Source organism: Sceloporus undulatus, chromosome 2, assembly GCF_019175285.1.
Source record: "Sceloporus undulatus isolate JIND9_A2432 ecotype Alabama chromosome 2, SceUnd_v1.1, whole genome shotgun sequence".
NCBI classification, from domain to species: Eukaryota; Metazoa; Chordata; class Lepidosauria; order Squamata; family Phrynosomatidae; genus Sceloporus; species Sceloporus undulatus.
The window spans coordinates 220,087,979-220,112,132 of NC_056523.1; the positions used below are offsets into that span (position 1 = coordinate 220,087,979).

Below are 24,154 nucleotides of genomic sequence, written 5' to 3' on the forward strand. Positions count from 1 at the left end.
GAATTCCAAAATGTCCTCCCTTTGGAGCATGACCAAGAAGCATGAATTTACATTTCTAGTGTTTCGAGCTTTTCTTTGGTCATGTCCTCCATAGTCCTCAAAGATCCTCCATTTTGCTGTACCATATACTTTGTGGTCACTCTATACCTGTCCTACACATTTCCATTCTCTGTCCTGGAGGAATTCCAAAACATCTTCCCTTTGGAGCAGCACTAAGAGATACGAATTAATATTTCTAGGTGTGTTCCTAGCTTTCCTTTGGCCCTGTCCTCCATAGTCCTGGGAGAACCTCCATTTTCCAGTGCCTTGTCCTCCTTGGTGGTTAGGACATCTGGTCACCCTGGGGTCAAGGCCCACTTAAACAGTATATACACACATACATGTGTTTCTTGCTTTCCTTTGGTCCTGTCCTCCATAGTCATAGTCTTGCAGTGCCTTGTCTTTTTTCTGGTCACCTGGGTTCAAGCCCTATTTAAATAGAATAAACACACACACACACACACACATATATTATGAGAGAGAGTGTTCCTAGCATCTGGTCACCTGGGTAAACCCTATTTAAATGGAATATATATATATATATATATATATATAATACAGACATATATGAGAGAATGTGTGTTCCTAGCTTTCCTTTGTCCCTGTCCTCCATAGTCCTGGGAGGCCCTCCATTTGGCAGTGCCCTGTCCTCCTCCTGGCTGGGAGGAGGAGATGAGGAGGACCTGTGGGTCCCTCCCTGGCCCTGGGGAGGGGTCCTCCCTCTTTTCCCTCTCTCTCTTGCGGGGGGGGGTCCCAGAGTGTGCTCCCTCCCTCCTCCCAGTCTGGGAGGAAGCCCCCTTCCTTCTTTCTCTTCCAACCCAGAGCCAGGCTTGTGGGCTGCTGCTGCCTTCCCTCCTCCTCCTCCTGCTGCTGCTCCTCTTTGGAGGGAGGAGGGCAGGCACAGGATCAGCCAGGGGGCTCGCCTTCCCAGAGCAGCAGCAGCAGGAGCAGCCCCTGCATGCGCCTCCAACACCAGCAGCTGGAAGAAGAGGCTGGAGAGCCCTCTCCTCCTCCTCCTCCTCCTCCTCCGCCGCCCAGCAGAGCCCCTCACTCAGCCCAGGTGAGGAGCAGCAGGAGCAGACCATGAGCAGCTCCAAGAGTGGCGAACCAGAGCCCAGCCCCACCGACCCCAGCCTCCCCGAGGAAGAGGTAAGGAGAAGAGGGAAGGGGGTCCCTTGGGAGGGGAGCCAGGACCTGGAAGCTGGAGGGAGGCAAGTAGAGAGGTACAGTATAGCTGCTGGAGAGGGAGGGAGGAGGAGGAGGAGGAGAGGCAGGGATTTGTAAGCCCAGCATGCCTCTTCTGAGGAAGCAGGCTCAGGGCTAGGGAAGCTCAGGCTCCTCAGGAAAGTTTGAGGGGATGCCTCTTTCTGTCTTTGGAGATCTATCTATCTATCTATCTATCTATCTATCTATAGAGAGAGCGCGCACACACTAGCATGCATATGAGAAGGTAAGCTATATAAATTATATATATATATATATATATATATATATATATAATGTGTGTGTGTGTGTGTATGTAAAACCGCAGCATGCCTTTGAGGAAGTACAAAAAGCTCCTGCAGAAAGTTTGGGGGAAGGTATAAGTGTGTGTATGTGTTATATATATGCATCTGAGGAAGTTATATACAGTGTGTGTATACACACACTATATGCAGCTGAGGAAGTTGTGTGATATATAATATATATTTATATATATTCACACATATGCATCTGAGGAAGTTGTGTGTAATATATATATATATATATATATATATATATATATATATATATATCTCTGAGGAAGTTGGGTGGGTGTGGGTATAATATATATATATATATATATATACACACACACACACACAATCCCAATGTGCATGAAGTATGCTATTACACACACACACAATGCATCTGAGGAAGTTGTGTGTGTATATATACTGTACACACATACACACTCACACAGTACCCCATTATGCATTAAGTATGCTGTTTTATACACACACACACACACAAACCCAATATACAATGAGAATGTATGCTATTATATATAACACACACACACACACACACACCATGTATCTAAGACAGAAGCCTCAAGCCTAGGAAAGCTCATGCTCCTGAGGAAAGTTTGAGGGGGTGTCTGTGGATATGAATGTGTGGATGTGTGTGTAGTGTTTATATATATAGAGAGAGAGGGGGGGGAGGTGCATGTACACATATATGTATATGTCTGTCTGTCTGCCTATCTCTAGATAGATGTAAAAAGGCACCTTTCCCCCTTCTCCTTTTCCAGGAGGGCTTGGGCTCCTGGCTCCCTTGCGCAAGGCAGAGGGGAAACCGAAAGGCATGGCTGTCTGTGCCAAACCTCTGGACTTGAAGCAAAACAAAACGCTTTGCTGTGCTGTGCCTTGGTGTTTCCAGCTCCTTTCCCAAGCCTCCTAATTCCTTGTGAAAAGCCAGGCGTTGGAGATTAATAGATTAATAGATAACGTCTCCAGCACATTCTTTCCCCATGAGTTCAGAAGAGATGGAAGAAAGGGGGGGAGGAGAGAGAATTAGGACAGTAACTTGTGTGTTGTGTGCCTTCAGGTCGATTCTGACTTATGGTCACCCTAAGGCAAGAGCCTATCCTGGGGTTTCCTTGGCAGGTTTCTTCAGAGGAGGTTTGCCCTTGCCGTCCTCTGAGGCTGAGAGAGTGTGACTTGCCCAAGGCCACCCAGGGGGTTTCGTAGCCGAGCTGGGAATCGAACCCTAGTCTCGTGGGCCAGTCTTGATACAGAGCCACCTCTTGGGTAAAAGCCCAAACCAAAATGAGCTGTTGACTACTTTTAAACCCAGTTGCAGTTTCGCATGTTGTGTTCATTGGGGCACAGCTCTGTGGTTAAATTCCAGTAGAGTTGCGCTGGAGGACCTAGAAATTCCTAGAGAGATTGATCAAAACTGCAAATAACCAAAACCGCAAAAGTCTATGCCGCAGAGCCACAAAGGGCTGGCTGTCTTTCTTTCTTTTTAAATAATTTTTATTGAAGATTTTAAAACACCACCTAAAATCTTAAAAACATAACATACAAAATCTAAATATACAATCACACACAACAAACTTTCAAATATACTACACACACACACACACATATATATGATGTTTCACAACCTTTAAATATCACTTTAATGTACTTGGTAATGATGGCCTTCCAACTATTCTTCCCTCTTTGTATCTTTCCACTTTATCCCATCCTTTATCCGTTCTCTCTTTCTTACACCTTCCTATCTTTAACCTTTTTTCCTTCACTTTTTCTCCCTTTCCCTTCTTATTCTCTCTATTTTATCTAATTTCATTACCTCCTCAACTGTATTTTCAACTGACTGTATTTCTAGGAACAATTTTACATGAAATTTGTCCCCAACTCTTTTACTAGAAGTATAAAGTTTAAGGGAAAACTGAGTCAAGGTGACAGAGCAGAGACTGAGAAACTGTATACAATTCTCTTGCATGTTGACCTCCCTGCTTCCTCCCTGCTTTTGGTGGGATGGGATTAGTGTTATCTGGGCCAGAGAGGCATATCGGACACTGATAGCTCTTCTCCAACCTTATTCTTTGTTATTTGCTTACATAAGGTTGACTTGAACCTTGATAGGCTCAATCCTCTATTGAATCTGACCTTTCCCGGATTCAAATAGATGCATTTCAGGCACTGTTTTCTAAAGTCAGAAGATGCAGTTTTGTAGTTACTCTGTCAACTTCAAAGGAGTTTGCTTACCATTAATAGCAATGCTAATATGTGGAAAAATTGCCTGAAAGTATGCTAAGAAGGACAAGGACCATATGTTTCTGTCGTAGATCTGTTCCATCACAGAGCTGATATAAAATTTTGCGGTCTGGATTAGCACAATTAACACAGATGAAATGAACTGGAGCGTTGGTCCTGTTCTGATAGTCTGGATTTATTGTCTGGACTTCCTTCCTCTCTGTGTCCAAAATGAGCCGATATTTATGATTGTTAAATGATGGATTTGCTTGCAATTATATAATATAGTGTGCAGTTTTACTATCAGATATTCTGCCTTGCAGGGCTATCTGCCAAGTAAGGTTTCCCCTCCATTTTCCACGCAGTGGGATGGTCCCCCGGAGTAGCAAACCATGATGAGTAATTTTGAGTAGAATTGGACCACAGCTATGAAGCTATTTGCATAAACTTTGTACTTCTAGTAAAAGAGTTAAGGACAAGATTTCAAGTAAAATTGTGCTTAGAAATACAATCAGCCCTTTGTGGAATTGACTTTTGTGGCTTCCAAGCTGGTTTTGCTTTAGGTACAGCTATTTGTTTTACCCTTTTTTCTGTAATACAGTCAGCCCGACATATCCATGGATTTTTTATCTATGGATTCAAGCACCCATAGCTTGAAAATATTTCTCCCCCCCCAAAAAACCAAATTATTATAGAAATTATAATAGCAAAACACAAATCCAAAATACTAGAAGTCCCTTCATAATCATATTAGCTGTTATCAATGATCTTCTAGACCCACTATGGAAAGGGGAGAATATTAATTGTGTCTCTCCAAAAAACTCATCTATGTGGGGGGGGGGGGTGCAGTTGTCTTTGTTGTTTGTGGATATATTCGATAAAAATTTGTCTTTCTTCCTGGAATGTTTCCCTGGTTTTATGAAAATAAAAAAATATTTTTAAAATGTATAAATTCCAAATAGCAAACTTTGATTTTTCTATTTTATATAAAGGATACCATTTTATTATGCCATTATATTTAATGGGACTTGAGTATCCATGGATTTTGGTATCTGTGTGGCATCCTGGAACCAGGCCCAGCGGTTACCAAGGGCCCACTGTATATCATTTTCTGTCAGAATAAATTCCATTAATATTTGAAATGAAATCAGTACTTTTCAGATAGTGCGAGTTGTGTTTCAATATGATTTGGGGTGCATGTGAGTGTCTGAACACATGAGGTTCCACATTGTCAATAATGTGAACTGCATTTATAACGAGGTAAAATGGTGAAGGAACATTGCCTATCCAAGTCAAGGAAAGGAGTGATGCATGCCCGTCTTAGCTGGCATGAGAAGAGGATACATACTCAGAACTTGGAATGTTACTTTTTGAAGCAAGTAGCCTGTTATTCATTGCTTGTTGTGTCTTACTTTATGGGATGTGGGCATCTGTGTCAGAGTCAGGGGTCAGTGTTCATTTCCACGACGCATGGGGTGTATTTGTAGTGTGCAGGAAGTGACATTATTTTGGTTGCCATTTTGGGCTGGGTTTTGGCATGGGAAAGGAGATGGGAGTTGAGGTGGAAGTGAAATGACACTATTGCATTGTAAAGTGGGTTGTTGTTTTTAAAAAAGATTGGCTTGTTGGAAATAATTTTGGTTAGAGAGACCATTTGAGAGCCAGCATGGTCTAACGCAGAGGTTCCCGAACTTTGGTCCTGCAGATGTTTTGGACTTCAGCTCCCAGAATTGCTTACTGTTGGCCAAGCTGGCTGGGGCTTCTGGGAGTTGATGTCCAAAACACCAGGAGAACCAAAGTTCAGGAATCACGGTTTGAGTGTTGAGACCAGGGTCCCTGGTCAGCCATGGAAACTCAGTGGGTAACCTTGGGCAACTACCACTCTCTCAGCCTCTGAGGAAGGCAAGATCAACCCCATTCTGAACAAATCATGTCAAGAAAACCCCATGATAGGTTTACCCTAGGATTGCCATAAATTGGAACCACTTGAAGGCATACAACAAGAGTGAACTTCAGGAGACTTCAAGCCCATGAAAGAGGTGGTTTCAAGGGGCTCCATGTAGTCCAACAGCTTCACGTTCTCCACTCTTGCTTTATGGGCAACATATTAGTACAGTAATATGATCCTAACATGTTACAGTTTGTTACTTATCAAGTTATTTTAAAAATAACCTGAAAATGCAAAATAGGCCCCCACTCTCCCCAGTGGCAGTTTAAGAACAATGTTAGAAGTATTCAGTAAACACCGTTTGCTATATGTACACAATGATTTTACTAGTCATCAGCTTATTTTGTGAAAATAACATTGTTGTACCCTCATTACTGTAAAATTTAGCACTCCACAGGTGTGTTTCTGACAATGTGTTACTTCCACAATCTGTTAATATTATCTGGCGCCACAACTTCAGGAATGGTTTCCCTACAACACAATAAATGTGACTTAATGATAAAATAAAGAAAATTGGAAGGATAAGAAGGACAAATGAAAGGATAATGGGTATGGTAATGAGAGAAGGAAGAAGTAGGTAGAAGAAGGTACAGAGGAGGTAAATTGAAAGGAAAAGAAACAGGGAATGTAAGAATGATGAGAATGATGAACGGATAAGGAGACGCCAGTTTAGAGGAATTGTTTCTTTGGTTTGATTCTGTGTGAGATCGTGGAAGCTGTTTTTGTTTCATAGCAGTTGATATAATCATTTAAAGTTATGGTAAGGATGAAGATGTATGTAAGGTTAAGGTTAAATGTGATCTATGATTCTTATGCTGTTTTTTAGATGATAAAAATATTTTGTCTCATTTATTTGTTTTTTCTTAGTATTATGTCTTCTTGTAGTTGTATATTTTTAATAAAGATTTTTTTTTAAAAAAGAGAGAAGACCCACATAGAATACTGTACATTGTAGTCATGAAGCCTGAAAATTGTAGAATAGACAGGTAAGCTCTTCAGAAGGGTGCAGGCTTCCTTATTAGTTGGTGATGGCAGAGGGAAGAATCAGCTCTAACTTGCTTCTCAAGAAGGAGTGCTGGGCCTTAACTGTTGCCATGCTTTTTACTTGGTCAGATCAGGTCACAGAGCTCCTATCACTCACAGCCAAGGTAGTCTCTGCTACAAGACTGGATGGCTTTTCTGTATCAACTTTGCATCTGGCTTATTCAACATATGTTTAGTTCTATCCCTATGTGTCCCACACAGAATCAGAGCCCCTTTGGGGACTAAATCTGTCAAACATGTTCAGAGCTCTTGTAATATATGAGATTTGTTAAACCCCAGAAAGATGAATTCTTCAAAGGAAGTAACAAATGTTGTAATTGATTTAGTTCAAAATAATAGAGAATTTGAACAGAGGTATACTTAACTTTTGCATCATTACTTTTTTAACTAATTTATATCCCACTTTTCTCCAGGCAGATACCCCAGGGCAGCTTACAAATTAAAAACAAAGCACAGCTTAAACCTTTCCTAGCATTATCTTTCTACTCCCCTCCACATTATTAGGGTCATCTCTTTCTACTGCCCTCCACCTTTCCTAGCATCATTGTTTTTTCCAATGAGTTGTGCCTTCGCATGATGTATCCATTGTATGACAATCTCAATTTGATCATGTTGGCTTCCATGGAGATTTCTGCCTTGATTTGCTCAAGGACCCATTTGTTTGTCTTTTTGGCTGTCCTTAGCCCCCTTCTCCAGCACCAGATCTCAGATGAATTTATTTTCTTCCTATCTTCTTTCTTCACTGTCCAGCTTTCACAGCCATACATGGTAATAGGAAATTCAGTGGCTGGTATGATTCTAATTTTTGTGCTCAGTTGTATATCTTTGCATTTTAGAATCTTGTCTAGTTCTTTCATAGCTGCCCTCCCCATTCTTAATCTTCTTCTGATTTCCTGGCTGCAGTCCCCATTCCTATCACTCTGTTTGATCCCAGGTATGAGAATTCTTTTACTGTTTCTCTTTCTTCATTGTCTAGGTTGAATTTGTGTGGCCATTATTTTTGCTTGCTTTATGTTTATCTGCATTTGCTCTTTCTTCCTTGATCTTTCTTAGTAATTGTTCCAGGTCTGTGAGGTTTTCTGCTACTATTATGGTCTCGTCTGGGTATCTTAGCTTTTTGATACTGTCTGTGTGCATACATCCTTCCAAGTAACTGCATAGCACTGAACCCTAAAAGTTCTGTACTAGTTTCTTCCAGTTCTTGCTCCCTCAAGGTAACTGGCTCTTTAATAGATTGATAAAAGTCCACAACTTTTTTTTTTTTTTTTTTGCCTTTTCTTGATTCGACTTCCTTTCCCTTGTTAGGACAACATCACTGACTTGTTTGTTTTTAGGAGTTCAGAGTGTTGATTATAACCTATGAAGACCTACATGGCTTGGGTCTCCATAAACCTGCCTAAGCTTTGAAATCTTTGAGACGAGGCTTTCTGTTAGTCCCACCACCCTTGCAAGCATGTTTGGGGACAATACAAGAGAGGGCCTTCTTGGTGGCCACTCCAAGGCTGTGAAACTCCCTTCCATGAGAACTAGGCTTATTCCCTCTCTTGTTTTCCTTTCATTGGCAGGCAAAACCTTTTTTTATTCAGGGAGGTATTTGGCCACTACCTTGCTGCTCTGTAAATTACTTTCATTCAGGGGTTGGTTTTAATAATAATGGATGTAATCATTTTAAAATTATTTTTCAGCTTTGTTTTAATTGATATTGTGTGCTGGCAGGGTCCTGCAGTGTAAGAAAAATAGATACATGAGGTATCTTTCAGATATTTGAAATGTGTATCACATTTTAATCTTGACTAGAGATGTGAATGCCTAGTGCGGAAGAAACAGAAAAATTCAGGGAAAATTAGATATTTTCTACTCCAGGTAATTCAGGCTATTGTGCAGTTTGTAGTCAGGGCATCACAGTGTCTGGAAGTAGTATAAATGGGGCCTATGCCCTGGACCACATCAAGTGTCACCACAGAAGGGGGTGACACCCAGGAAGGGGGGGGGTGACACCAGGCCGGCTCTCTGGCACTGCTCAGGGCCTTTTCAGGCTGCCCGGACCCTGTGTGGAGGTACCCTAGACACTGTGGCTGCTCCATGGGGGGGGGAGGGGGTTGTGGGATATTTACAGCTGCATGCACATGCTCCGGTGTGCACCGGAAGTTGCACGCTGGAAGTCCCAGCCCCATAATTCCCCCATGAGTGACCGCACTGGGTGACATTTCCTGACATCCTCTTAAACTTGTCTAAAGCTTAATTCAGTCCGCCAGATGCAGACTTGTCAGTATCAATACTTCTCTTGATATAGTTTTAAATGTTGGTGGTCCCTTAAGCAACAGTACTCCATTGATCATCTTTATATCTCATTACCCCTACATCTTCCTTGGATGTCCTTCAGAAATTATTCTGTTTGTTGTCCTTGTCCTGTACCTGTGTATTTAGGTCTTTTCTCCTGGGAATGCTGTATATGAGTTCTGTGTCTAAGAACCTTACCGTACAGAGCTCCTGGGGCAGCCTGAGAACGGTCCAAAAGGGGCCAGGAAGGGAATGAAACGAGTGGGGGATGCATTTTACTGCACACAGAAGTCCCTCCCTTGTTCCGTTCCTCTCTCTTCCGTTCCCATTCCATCCTAGAGGAGGCGATTTTTGAGAACTGTTCTGAACAGTTCTCAAAAATTTGCCCCTCTGGGACGGATTGGGAACGGAACGGAAGGGAACGGAACGAGTGAGAGACTTCTGTGTGTAGTAAAATGCGTCCCTCACTCGTTCCACACTCGTTCAGCCCCTTCCATTCTGTTCTCAGGCCGTTCCGCGGAGCTCCTGTGCAGTAAGGTCCTAAGCCTGCTGGTTCTTTGCAGTATGTATTTCAGTATTTTGGTCTGCTAGTGCTGAAAAGAGTCCCAGCCTTTTCCTCTAGCTTTAGAAAGGAAGGCTGCAGCGGCAATTTTGGCTGTGGGTCGTTGTGAGCTATTTAGTGAGCCTTGGCTAGCCGATACCATAATATGTTCATGTTCTCCTTCTCTAACTCCAAAAGTTGTGAGACCAAGAAATAAGTAATAAATCTCTTTGAACAATTAATTAATTACCCCTATAATTTAAGAATTCAAAGATATAGCTGTGTTAGTCTGTTAGAATCAGCATATGGAGAGATCTTGTAGCTCCTTTGAGACTAACTGAAAGAAATAATTTGGCAGCAGGTGCTTTGGTAGACTTAAGTCTACTTCCTCAGTCCAAATGCATCTGAGGAAGTACACTTAAGTCTGCCAAAGCTCATGCTGCCAACTTCTTTCTTTCAGTTAGTCTCAAAGGTGCTACAACACTTTATAATTTAAGTTCTCTATGTGAGGAACAGTGGCATTGCTTGGGACTGTGCTGAAGAGGAGGGATACTGTTCTAGTGGCTAAACCCACCAGAGGGTTAATTACAGGGTAGAACACAGAGCCCTAGATCCAATTAATAGCCCTAACCAAGTACACCCAGCTGAATCAATGGAAAGTTGGTAGATCAGTGCTTATGTAAATACCTTTGATTCACTGGGTCTTTCCTTAGTCTGGTGCCCTCCAAATGTTGTAGACTGCATGTACCCCAGAGCTGACTAGGGACTATCAGAGTTGCAGTCCAGAAGGAAGTGATGCCACCTACTTGGTAGCATGTATACTACAGTATTATGTTTGAAAGGCATTACCTCACTAGCTGATGAAAACATGCATTTGTAATATTTATAATTATTTTAAGGGCTTAAAATCACTTAGTGGTTGTTGATGGAAAGCCCATTCCATGACCATATTTATACAGAATGCCATGCCAGAATTCTTTAAAAATGTCGCTACTCCACACAGTAGTGGCAAAAAGCCAAAAATACAACAGAGATCTTTTATCCATGTTTTGTTTAGTGTGGCACCTAAACCCAACAGAATTATCAGTCCCTCCAAATTATTTATTTATGTATTTATTTAATTTTGTACGCTGCCTTTCTCCCAGCGCAGGACTCAAGGCAAACCTCTTTCAGCTTTATTGTCAGGAGAGGAATAAATATAGAACAAGGAATGAGTTACTTCTCTGACTTGTCAGGCAGAGTTCTTCCTCCTTACACACATGTAGATCGGAGGGATTTTGTTTTAAAAATAGAAATAAACCCAACCCCAAATTGGCTTGGTTGGTTGTTTGGGCTCTGGGTGGCATTAGATTACTTGGATTTATTTGGTATATATTGTCAGTAGATCAGCCACAGTTTGACAAATTCCAGAGATAAGGTGTAAACTGGCCCTTTGAAGTCAGAGAAAGCTAAAAGTTTGTTTTGCACTTGTACATTTGCTGAAGTTTTAGTTTAGTTTGGATGATTGCAGGGGAAGCCATAGTTAGCCAGAAATCCCAGTTAGAAGCAGGAGATAATGTTCAATGGTTTAAGCAGATATTTTCAAGATAAGAAACTGAAGATAACACTTTAGCAAACTTGATATTTTCCCTGCTAAATTACCACATGAGAATGTTCTGAGTATTATAACTGAGAAGGAGAAAACATTGTGATCCAAATACTTAATCTGAATTGCTTTTATTCTTCCTATCTTTCTCTTCGCTATCAAATTAGAGACTACATTAAAAACAACAACTACGACCAGAACAACACATACAGTAGAGCAGAATTAAGGAAACAGAGCTGGCTATGTCTGTTCACCTTATCTTTTCTTATTTGTTATGCTCTCCTAAAAAACTGCTTAAAACAGCTCTGTAGAATGACATTGATTTAACAGTACCTTTTAACAGTGATTTAACAGTGTTCACAGTACCCTAGGAAAAATTATCTTAGCAATTCTTACAAAGACCCATGAAATACATCAGTATTCTCCCCATATTGTAGGTAGGTCTCTCTGGCTTTACTTCGCAAACGAAGATTCAGGAAGGACTCATCCTGCGTTTTGTACAAGCGCGTTGGTGACTAAAAAGGCCAATCCGGGATAAACAGGTCCGGTTACAGAAATTACCGTGGAAGGTCTCCTTGGGTGATGTTTCCAGGTTGCGGTTCTTGCTGCATTGTCATTTCTCTTCAAGATTCGTTCGGCGTGAGCTTTTGAAAAGGCTGCAGCATCGTGGATAGTGCATCTCCATGCCTCCCGATGCGAGGCCAGGGCAGACCATTGTTGGTGATCAATTTGGCCAAGCCTGAGAAGTTGTTTCAGGGAGTCCTTGTACCTCTTCTTTGGGGCGCCCTTCTTATGCTGACCCGTGGCGAGTTCACCGTAGAATACTATTTTTGGGAGGAGATGGTCCTTCATCCTAGAAATGTGTCCTGCCCAGCACAGCTGCGTCCTCAATAGCATGGCCTCAATGCTGGTGATCCCTGCTTGCTCAAGGACAGCAACATTCGTCACATAGTCAGTCCAGTGTGCGTAAACAGCACTGATGAAAGCGTTCAAGGAGTCGTAGGTGTTGGCGATAGGTGACCCATGTTTCAGACCCGTAGAGGAGAATAGATAGTACAATGGCTCTATACACACTGATTTTTGTGCTTCGCCTCAAGTGTTTGTTACTCCAGATTCTTTTGTGAAGCCTTCCGAATGCTCTAATGCCTTTGCTAATCTGTAATCGATCTCTTTATCAATCTTGGCGTCTGAGGGGATGATGCTTCCCAGGTAGGTGAACTGCTGGACGGACTTAAGCACAGATGTGCCTACAGTGATGTGGGGATGGTAGTGTTCTTCCTGAGGTGCCAGCTGGTAGAGAACTTCGGTTTTCTTCAGGCTGACTTCCAGTCCAAAGAGCTCTGCAGCTGTTGCAAAACAAGATGTTAGGTGCTGCAGAGCTACTTCCGTATGGGCAACGAGGGCAGCATTGTCAGCAAAAAGCAGCTCACAGACTAGATAGTTTAGAGTCTTAGTGCGGGCCCTCAGGCGGCTTAAGTTAAACAGGCTACCATCAGTACAGTAGCGTATATAAATGCCATCTTCTTCTTTGGTGTAGGTAGGTAGAGTAATGCTAAATGCTTAATAGTGCCTAGGGAATTTATGACTGAGGTAAGACTTGTACTGGAAATTCTCTTGCTCACACTTGCTGGCAGTAATCCTATATAGACCTGTATGTGTGTACCTTCAAGTCATTTGTTGACTTATGGCAACCCCATTGAATTTCATAGGGTTTTTTTTTTTTAGGGAAAGAATACAGTAAAACCTCCTTATCCATGGGTTTGCTTTCCACAATTTCCACAGTCAACTGTGGTCTGAAAGTATTAAATGGAAATGGAAATGGAAATAATAAATGGAAATATAAAATGGAAAATTTTAAAAAATGTGTGCTGTTCTGAGTAGCATGATGAAATCTCAAGATGTCTTGTGTTCCCATGCTCTTTATACTATCCACCTGTTAGTCACTTAGTACAATACAGTACTGTAGCTATCTCAGTTATCAGATCAACTGTTGTGGTATAGCAGCACTTGTGTTCTTAATTTACTTAATAATGGCTGCAAAGTACAAGAGTAATTATGCTGGCAATCTGGATGTGCCAAAGAGAAACTTCCTTTAAGCAAAAAGATGAATATTTTTGATGTAATAAGGAAAGAAAGAAAAAAAAACCATATGTTGAGGTTGCTAAGATCTGTGGTAACAACAAATCTTCTGTCTGTGAAACTGAGAAAAGGGGAAAGAAATTCATGCTAGTTTTGGTGAGGAATTTGGAGAATTTGTTAAGTCACTTGAAGAGGAAAAAGAAACAAGCAGAACCAGCAATATGGATATTACCCAAATTTGCCAAAGTGTTTTGAATTGCATACACATTAAAGGACAAAATTATGGAATACAGTCCTTTAATGGAATTCTTCATTAAAGTCACCCGTATGATCATCAAAGGATTGCAGCCTCTGCAGCAACACTCTGATCTCTTAAAAAGAAAGAGACAAAAACCTCAATTTACAATGTTCTTCCAAAGGTTTTGGCAAAACCCCGTCAACTATCAAGAGCCCCCAACCATCAACACCATCTATTCCTGACATCAACATTATCATGGCATGATGATCTAGGATCATCCAAAGCAGATGATCCTCCTGATGTATCTTAAGAAGGTCAATAGTAGCCTAGCACTACGGCATTGATCCTCTGATGTCACAATGCCAAAATCATTCACTTCACTTTAAAAAATAGGGCTTGATAGTATCCCCAGTTTCTGGTGTCTGCTGAATCTCTTGGAATGTGTCCACCTCTGTACTCAGACGTGGTTTTGCCAGTTCCTTACTCTGAACTACATTGGTACTCTCCCATCCAAGTACTAACCACACAACTCTACACATCACTATACCACCATGAATCAAAATGTTGGTGGCAATATGTAAATGAGATTTCAACTATTCTGTGTATTGCAACTTTAAAATAAAAGTACTGTAACTAGGAAAAATATTTTTATAATCCTGTTTCCTGAGGCTAGTGGTTCATTCTATAAAGAATAGAAGTATGCCAGTCATACCCGTAGCAAGGCAGAAATATAGGAGGTTTAAGAGACTGATAAAGCTTCTCCAGTGTCCCACTTAGTTTAGGGAGGCAAAGTGAATGAGAAAATGAGAAAAAGAGGGCTACATAAAGAGGAAAATATTGAGGGAAGTCTAAAATGTTAAGTCTGAAATGCAGCAACCCAAAACCACCTTGATTTCGTAGTCTTGCTCCTCTATGTTTCTTCTATTATAACCTATTTTTTACCCCACCCAGCTTTCATAAAACTTTGGATATACATGCTTATTTGTTTCTGGTATTTTTTGTTTTTTGAGCTGCAGTCTTTAAAATCTTCATATTGGTGTTTGTGGGAACTATTTTAGAATAAATAGTGCAAAAAATTTTAAATTGCTATCACAACAGTATTTTTACATTGGAAAACTGCATTGTGTTAAATTTAGACTTGGTAATGTGTGCTGCGAAGCTGTGAATTTTGGTTTTCCTTTCCCAATTTAGGTCCTTCCAGATGTCTTGACCTGCAACTCCTAAGATCCATACCCATTAGTTATGTTTCCTGGGTCTTAGTCCAGCCTGTGCCATAGCAATTAAACTGGAGAATGCTGATTAAAATGGTATAGGTTATATAAAATAAATTTAATCCCAACTGGATTTACTGGAATTATTTGGGACTTTGTTGCTGTTGTGTACTTTCAAGTCATTTCCAACCTATGGTGACCCTAAAGTGAACCTGTAATGAGGTTTCCTTGGCAAGATTTGTTCAGAAGAGGTTTGCCATTGCCTTCTCCTGAGCCTCAGAGCAAATCTAGAGTTGTAGTCTAACACCCAAACCACTATGCACGCTGGCTCTACTTAGGTGTTTAAATTGTAACATCAGAAATCTGAACAGGGTCCAAACCATTATATTCCCCATTACACTGTATTAGTGTGAGAGCTGGACAGTGAAGAAAGCCAATAGAAATTAACGCATTTGAGATGTGTTGCTAGAGAAGAGTGCTAAGGATATAGCTAAAAAGGCAAACAAATGGGTCCTAGAACAGACCAAGCTCAAACTCTCTCTTAAAACCAGGATGACTAAATTGAGGCTGTCATACTTGGCCACATCATGAGAAGGCATGAATTATTAGAAAAGACAATGATACCAGGGAAGGTGGAAGGCAGTAGAAAGAGAGGAAAATAGCATGCCAGATGATTCGACCCAACCAGAGGAGCCACAGGCCTGATCCTGCACAGCCTGAGCAAAGCGGTAGTGGATTGGGAGTCTTGGAGATGTCTCATCCACAGAATCTCCATGAATTGAGGTTGACTCAAGGGCAATTAACAACAACAACAGGGTACGCTCCTAATGTCTCCTCTTGTTTCATTGCACGGCTTATAACTATACACTAAACAAAAAGACTGGTATTCCTCTCATGTCCATGGCGAGAGTTGTATGTAATTAGCAGGCATCAAATTATAGCCAATATTTAGATGAATGGGGAAAGAGGACAAGATGCAAGACTGGGACAAATGTCATGCCACTGGAGAGCTCTGATGGGGAGCCTTTTGGAGACAGTATTGATCTGCTTTACAACAATATGTTCTATGGTAGCAGCTGTCCTTCTGCATGGACATATACAACATAAATATTTACAGACCTGTTTCTTTAGCAGCTGTGTTTTCAAGAAAACAGCAGAAGTAGAGTAGATGCTCATCCTCAGCTGTGTTCCTCCACATCCAGCCAATTTGGTAGATCCCTAGATTGCTATGAGGGTAGTATTCTAATTTTCTAACCTCCTGTACTGTCCTCAGCCATGAATAAAAATAATTTTAGCTCCCCTTCTTTGAAGAATTTCCAAGACCCTTGCAATTGTAGACACTGTGAAGTATTGTTTTAAAAACTTGGATGAGTATGTGAGTACCAAACATCTGTGGCCATGATGATGGAGTGGCAGAGTCTAAGCAACAAGGAACTTATTGGTGACATTCTAGATGATGATGTTGGATGTACTGCTAGGAATCTTGGGTAGAGGCTTTTTGTTTGCATCAAGTGGGTTTTTGGGATTTCAGCAAGTGTAAACAGATTTTGATAATCTAAACCAAGAACAGGGGAGAAAGCCCTCCATTAGTGAAGTTAATATTTATATGGATGTTATCCAAGCAAGACAAAATGTACCCTCCTTAAAGAAAACAATGACATATAGAGCTATTTTATTTTCCTCCTGTGCTATTTGTTTCATGGTATGTTATCTGTTGTTTGGCTTTTGCACTAAAATTCCATGGTTCAAATTTAGGGATAGAGTTTACTCTTATGCAGAGTCCATGTTGGTTGCCAAAGGGCTATTTTTTTTTAAGTACTGTGCTGTTCTTCCACGAATATTTTTTCAATGTTCTGATGATGCACTGACTATTTTTAGGCTGTAACTATGTCAGTTCTCAGTAGAGCTGAGAAAAATTATTTTGGGGGGTATTGGGTAGAGATCCCAAGGGTTCAGTAGTGATAACTATACATTCACTTTTGTTTGTTTGTTGTTGTGTGCCTTCAAGTCATTTCTTCCTTATGGTGATCCTAAGGCGAACCTATCATAGGGTTTTCTTGGTAAGTTTTGTTCAAAGGAGGTTTGTCATTGCCATTGCCTTGCCTGAGGCTGAGAGTGTGTGAGTTTTCCAAGGTATCCACAAAGTTTCATGGCCAAGATTGAACTCTGGTCTCCAGAGTCGTAGTCCAGTACTGTACTCAAATCACTACATCACATGAGAAGCTTTCCAACAGAGAGGTGTCTTTTCTACAAGGCAAGTATTAAGTGTATTGCTTGTAACCATAGACCATTGCCATATGTAATAGAATACATAAGATACACATGAGGAGGTGCTGAAAAGTTCTCGGCCAAACTCAGAAAGGAATGATCTAGAATTATGAAACATACATGCTATTCCACATATTCACCCCAAAGTGCAATGTACTTGGCACATCATTTCTTAAGTTTCTGTAACCCATCCTAAAAAGTTTTTCTGATGTCTGATTACTGAAATACTGTACTGCTCTGCTGCTGTTATCACCTTTGAATCATTTGATAATTTCCTTCCTTTTAAACTTTTTAAATATACATTGTCTTGCCAGCCCTGTGAGAAGGCGCATTGTCCTGCAAAAAGAGAACACTTTAATCAGCATAGCAAGTTGGGCTAATATTTTGCATTAACTGTTTGGCCCTTCTGAAGATAGTCATCACTTCCTTATCCTCAAAAACTGTGGCCATGATCTTTCCTGCTGAACCTTGAGTCTTGAATTTGTTTGGCTGTGTAGAACCTGAGTACCTCCACCAAAAGGACTGTTTTTTGGTCTCCAGGTCATATTGATGTAACCATGTTTCATCAGCGGGGACAATTTGTTCCAAACAATTATCACCAGATCATATGAAATTCTGCAAAATCAACTTGGAGGTATCCACTCAATGTAGTTTCTGGTCAGCATTCAAACATATTGGCACCCACTTGGCTGATAGCCTCTGCATAGCCAACTGCTCATGAATTACAGTTCATTCCCACTATATCTCTAGTGTCTTAGCAATTGTTTTAGCTGAGATTGCCAATCTGCCAAAGTCAGGTCATGAAGATGCTCAACAGTTTCAGGAGTTGACACTATTGAAGGCTTCCCAGACCTTGCTAAATCCTCAGTCTCACAGTCTCCATGCTGAAAGTTGACACACCACTTCTTCACAGTTGAATATGATGGACACTTATAACTCAATGTTTGCATGATATCCTCATGGATTTCCTTTGGCGTTTTCTTGTGCAAGAACAGGAACTTCATTATGGCCCAGGTTTCAGCACCTGAAACTTCCACACTTTTTGTTGACAAGGTTCTATCAGTGATCTCAAAAAATTCAGAAATCAAAGCTGTGAACCTGTTAATTGGCAGTTTACAATACAAAAGAGAACTCTTTCAAGCTACAGTCACAAAATTATGCTCGGTTTTTGGGAAGTGGTTCAGGCTGAGAACTATTCGGCACCTCCTCATATAAGGTAAGAATATTTTCAGTTGATAACAGTCCTTGGCCACTTATCCAGAAAACAAATTTTAAGAAACGTAAGGGGCTGTCTGCACGAACCAAAAGGCAACAGCAGGTCAAGTCCTGATACTCCTTCCACTGTCAGCAGCCAGTTTTGGTTTATAGACCTGGCTACTCTCTGAGTGCTTGGTATCTGTGGAAGATGGTAAACCCAAGAATGTGTGCACAATAACAACAAGAAGGAGAAATACTGTCTCTCTTGTTGACTATTAAAAGTAAATTTGTCTCCCAAGGCCAGCCAGAACTTTTGGAGCCTACCAGTTACCCTTTTAATCTGTTAATAGAAAATTAAGCAAACTGTATTGAGAGAGTGAATGGATTGGGGTGGAGTATAACATTTCTTTAAATATGAGGCCTGTTACTTATTAAACTGATCAGCGAAATTATCACACTCTTTGCTGTAGAGATACAAAAGCCTGGAAGGAAAACCATCCCCATCCCCAAATAATGTTTTTGCTTTCTGGAAAAAAAAGAAGAGGAAACTTTGGAAACACTGAAATATGAAACATGGAAGCTCTAAAATATGTTTTGTTTTGTAGTGAGTAAAATGCTTTTTAAGGCAACGTTTTGGTCATTCAAAATATCTAGTAATGAAGACTCAGAGAAAGAAAATTCCTATTTATGCTGTAGGCATGCATCACGTTTGCTTCAGATCTCTCTATCTTATACAGTAGTAAAATTAACTATTCCACTGTTGGAAACCCACCAAACTGAGAAATAAAGTAACTCATGAAGTTCATCTCAGTGCTTCACTTTAATTTTTCTTAAGTCCACTAAAAATAAAAATAAGGTTCAGATGCACCAAATTCCATACTGGTGGCCAAGATTAGACCAGGCACCAGCTATGGCACCGATCACAAATTACTCATATCAAAAATAAAGAGTAAAACTTAAGAAGAATTAAAAACCAGTTATCGTACCAAAATATAATCTAAAAAATATCTCATCAAAATTTACCAGCAATATAAGGAACAGATTTGCACTAAACATAATAGAGCAAGAATCCAAAGAACTATGGTCTGAAACCAGGGACATGATAAAAGAAGAATGCTGACAGACACTCTGAGTAGACAAGAAGAAAGAGAAGAAACCATGGAAGACAGATAAAACCCTACAAAGATAAAGAAAAGGAAAGAAGCAACAAAAGGTAGATAGCGACAAAGAACAATGAATGCAACTGTACAATGGCTAGTGTGAATAGATAAAGAAAAATACTAAAACAATCAGTGCAAAGAAATAGAAGACAGCAACAAAAAGGGAAGAATGAGAGACCTATTCTGCAAGATACAGGAAATCAAAGGAAATTTCAAACCAAGGACCAGGATGCTCTTATGACAATAAAAATAATATAATTCAAGACCAAGAATGAATAAAAAGGTGTTGGATGCAATACACAGAAGAGTTATTTTAAAAAATGACAAAACGAAGGACACATGGAACAAAGAGCCACATGAAGATGACCCCAGATTCTAAAAAGGGAGGTTGAAGCTGCAATAAGAGAAATGGCAAAAACAACAACAATAACAACAACTCACCAGGAACAGATGGTATTCCAATCGAACTGCTGCAGTCTATGTTGACAGAGTCAGCTAAAGTGCTAGCATATGTTAACAGATATGGAAAACAAAAATGATGGCCAGCAGACTGGAAATGATCAATATACAGTACATCTTCATCCACAAAAAAGGAGACACAAAAGACTGCAGCAGTTGTGGGACTATAACACTAATCTCCCATGCAAGCAAAATTATGACAAAATTCTGCAACATAGACTCTAACCATACATGGAGAGATGGCCAGCAGACTGGAAATGATCAATATACATCCTCATCCACAAAAAAGGAGACACAAAAGACTGCAGCAGTTACGGGACACAAGCAAAATTCTGCAAAAATTTTGCAACATAGACTCCAACCATACATGGAGAGAGTAATCCCAAAGGTCCAAGTGGGGGTGAGGAAAGGAAGTTGCACTAGGGACCACATTGTAAACATACAAGAGTTAAAGGACCATACCAAGCAATTTCAAAAGAAAATCAGCGTGTGCTTTATAGACTACAGCAAAGCCTTTGCATAGATTATGAAAGGCTATGGAATGCCCTTAAAGGCATGGGAGTGCCAACACATCTGATAGTCCTAATAAGGAATCTGTACTTGGGACAAGAGGCTATTGTCAGAACAAAACATGGTGAAACAGAATGGCTCCCAAATGGCAAAGGGGTTAGAGATAAGGCTGCACCTTATCACCCTACCTGTTCAACCTATATGCAGAACATATTGTAAGAAAAGCAGGCTTGGACAAAGAAGAAGGAGGAGTGAAAATAGGAGGAAGGAACATCAGTAATCTGAGATATGCAGATGACACCATAATACCAGCAGAAAACCTCCCAGATCTGGCACATCTGCTAAGGAAGATCATGGATGAAAGTGCAAAGGCAGGCTTACTGTTGAACATAAAGGTTCAATAATAATAATAATAATAATGACCATGGAGAATCTGCACAATCTACACAAATTCAACCTAGACCATGAAGGAATAGAAATAGTAAAAGAGTTCTCATACCTGGGACTGCAGCCAGGAAATCAGAAGAAGATTAAGAATGGGGAGAGTGGCTATGAAAGAACTATAAAAGATCCCAAAATACAAAGATGTACAACTGAGCACAAAAGTTAGAATCGTATGAGCCATTGTATTCCCTATTGTCATGTATGTATGGATGCAAGAGCTGACAGTGAAGAAAGAAGATAGGGAAAAATCAATTAATTCAAGATGTGGTGCTGGAGAAGAAAGAGTTCTGAGGACAGCCAAAAAGACCAAAAACAAACAAACAAACAAACAAAAAACCTTGGAGTAGATCAACCCAGAATTCTCCCTGGAAGCCAAGATGACAAAACTGAGGCTGTTGTACTTCGGAGACATGAGAAGGCATGATCATTGGAAAAGAACAATAATGCTAGGAAAGGTGGAGGGAAAGAAAAGAGAGAGGAAGGCTGCATGCTAGATGGATGGACTCAATAAAACAAGTCACGGATATGACTTGCAGGACCTAAGCAGAGCAGCGGAGAACATGGGGTCTTGGAGATGTCTCATGCACAGGGTTCCCATGGGTTGAGATCCACTCGAGGGTGGTTAACAACAACGACAAAGTATTTCATAAACTTCTGATTACACCTGGGATTCTAGCTAGAGTATATTGTTTAAAATGTGACATATTTGCTCTACAGTTAATATACTGAACTACAACATGTATGCAACAATATACCATTGAAGAGTTCACTGTTTTCAGTATTAGGAACTTTATTTGTTTTTATTTATCAAATTAAGCATTTACATTGATATATATCTGTCACTCTGCTATGCACTGTTCACAAAATTGGAAAAAAAATGTATGGAATGTGGATTTACGGGCTTAAATACAATTGTGAGTTCTACCTAGATCCCTTAAATCAGTGAGTGCTTAAATCAATCAAGTTCCATTGAGTATGTAGGTCTACTCTAAGTGTTGTTTGAAAACAAATCAGGGAAAGGCTGTTGGTTCAAGTGCACAGAGAGCTCTTTGTGTGAATGCTGTCACCCCCTCTGATCCTTCAGGTTTTGGTTGAGAAAAGTACGGCTGTTGTGAATAACTAGGGCTGCATCCACACTGCAGAAATCATCCTGGTTGACACCACTTTAACTTGTCATGGCTCAAGCTATGGAATTCTAGGAATTGTAGTTTTGTGAGGCATTTAGCCTTCTCTGTCAGAGCCCTGGTGCCACAACAAACCACACTTCCCAGAATTCCATATAGTTGAGTCCTGGTACTTAAAGTGGTCTCAAGCTGGATTATTTCTGCAGTGCGGATGCATTTTAGGATCCTGCTTCTGGTGGGTTTTTAGATTACTCTGGAGATAGAGTCCATTGTGTGGATTACAAGGAAGGTGATTAGTATTAGCAGAAGATTCTAATGGTTTTTGTGTCATTAGGGAGTTGAATCTGCTTGAGTAGCCACTAGGGATTATTAGCAAAACAAAGTCGTAGATCTTTTTCCAATTTGTCATTAAAAGGAAGAGTTTGGTGGGTCTCACTTCCAGATTTAGACCTCTTGTTCCAATCTTGGATTAGTCTGGGGGTGGGTGCTTCTGGGGAGGGTTTGCCCTTTGCCATGTTTCCATTCCCAAGGCACCAGGAGAGGCTGGCACTACAGGTTGTTTATTCATTAGCACCAGCCAGCAGAATTAACCCCATATCTCTTGTAAAGAAAGTGCGTTGCTGTGTGGTAGGTCAGGTGGTCCACAGGTGGGAAGCCTTCCCCAACCACATCACCCCCTGCTGAAATGGAGAGCAAATTTGTGTAGATGTATTTATGCAAGTTATTTTAAAGACTAAGTGGTGGAAAGATGGGATGGAAATACAGTTGGTCCTCCATATCCATGGATTCAACATCCATGAGTTGAAAATATTCCAAAAAGATACAAATTCCAAAAAGCAAACCTTGATTTTGCTATTTTATATAAGGGATACCATTTCATTATGCCATTACAGTTAGTGAGACTTGAGTATCCATGGATTTTTTTATCCATTGGTGGTCCTAGAACAGTGATGGTGAACCTTTTACAGACTGAGTGCCCAAACTGCAATCCAGGCCCCACTTATTTATTGCAAAGTGCAACGTCCCTCTGCCTTTCTAGTAAGAAACTCTGGCAAACTCTGTGCTAGGACGACAGCATGTGTGCCCACAGAGACGGCTCTGACTGCCACATCTGGCATGTGTGCCATAGGTTCGCCATCACTGCCCTAGAACCATATCTCAGCAGATACCAAGTGCCTACTGCATGCTACAGGATGGCAGTGATAATGTAAGAAGAGCACTGCTGGCCCAGACCATGAAGGCAAGCACTTTCCTCCCCATGTGTGGCCAGCCAAGTGACTACTAGTCTGGCATAAAAGCTCTAGGCCTCCTGTGATCATGGGAATTCCATTTGGCCTCTCATGGCTATCTATGAACTTCTACAGGTCTCTTTTATTACAAAGATACCTAACCTAGTAGCATTCGGTGGCAATGAATACCGGTTTCTTCTTATTTAATTCATGTAAGGTCAGTGTTAATCTTTATTTACAGTCAATGGACCCAACACAGGACACTGTATCTTAAAACAATATAAGGAATAAAATTTACAAATAAATTATATAAATTTAGATTAAACTAATAAATTACAGCATGCAATTGATTAATTTTAGATCTAAAATATGTTATCATTGATCACTCCTTTTTCAAAAATGTAAGTTATTTGTTGGTCCATGATTACTCTAGTACAGTACTAGAATCTTTGCCAAAACCAGTTGAAGCCATTTATTGTCTTCATTTATCATATATTTCACCTGCATATATTTATCACATACTTCTTCTATGAACAAAACAGTGGTTCAGAGCCAATCCTATTTTGAAATCCTGATGATTTTGCCTTTTAAATATGTCATATATCTGCTTAAGTGAGATGATGATGCAGCACACTTTTGTAATCCAGCCTTATTTGCAGATAATATGTGACTGAGGTAGGGCTTTCATGATTTTTTTTTAAACCTACTGAATTTATAGTTTATGTCAAAAGGAGAAATTTATTTCAGAGCCAACCCAGTTTCACAACAATGATACTATCTCCTGCCCTTTGAGCCCTCACCCCTCCTTTTTATGGGGTGGCATGACACTGGCAAAATACGGCAAATTGGACGCCTTGTATGTTGCTAAACAATGCAGCAAACAGCAAGACAGCCATGAGAAATTAAAATTTCAAAAACCTGTTGACTTTGGCCCAAAACAGACAGGCCAACTAAAGCAGATTCTGGCTGCTTTGGGGGCATGGCTTTTAGATGACCCATGGCTCCAAAGTGGCTGGAAGCTGTGGCAAGGCTGCACCAAGCCAGCAAGAGCCAGGCCTTTTAGGAGTGGATTT

General features: G+C 40.5%; 1 protein-coding gene across 1 annotated transcript in view; it reads left to right on the forward strand.

Annotated features, from left to right (window-relative positions):
- Positions 1–986: 986 nt before the first annotated feature.
- The window catches only part of RBPMS (RNA binding protein, mRNA processing factor), a 115,361-nt gene continuing 92,193 nt past the window's right edge, over positions 987–24,154 (forward strand). The window contains exon 1 of the mRNA XM_042452554.1: positions 987–1,188. Coding sequence (XP_042308488.1) covers positions 1,123–1,188 — 66 coding nt within the window. The 5' untranslated portion in view covers positions 987–1,122. The remainder of the gene's footprint in view (positions 1,189–24,154) is intronic.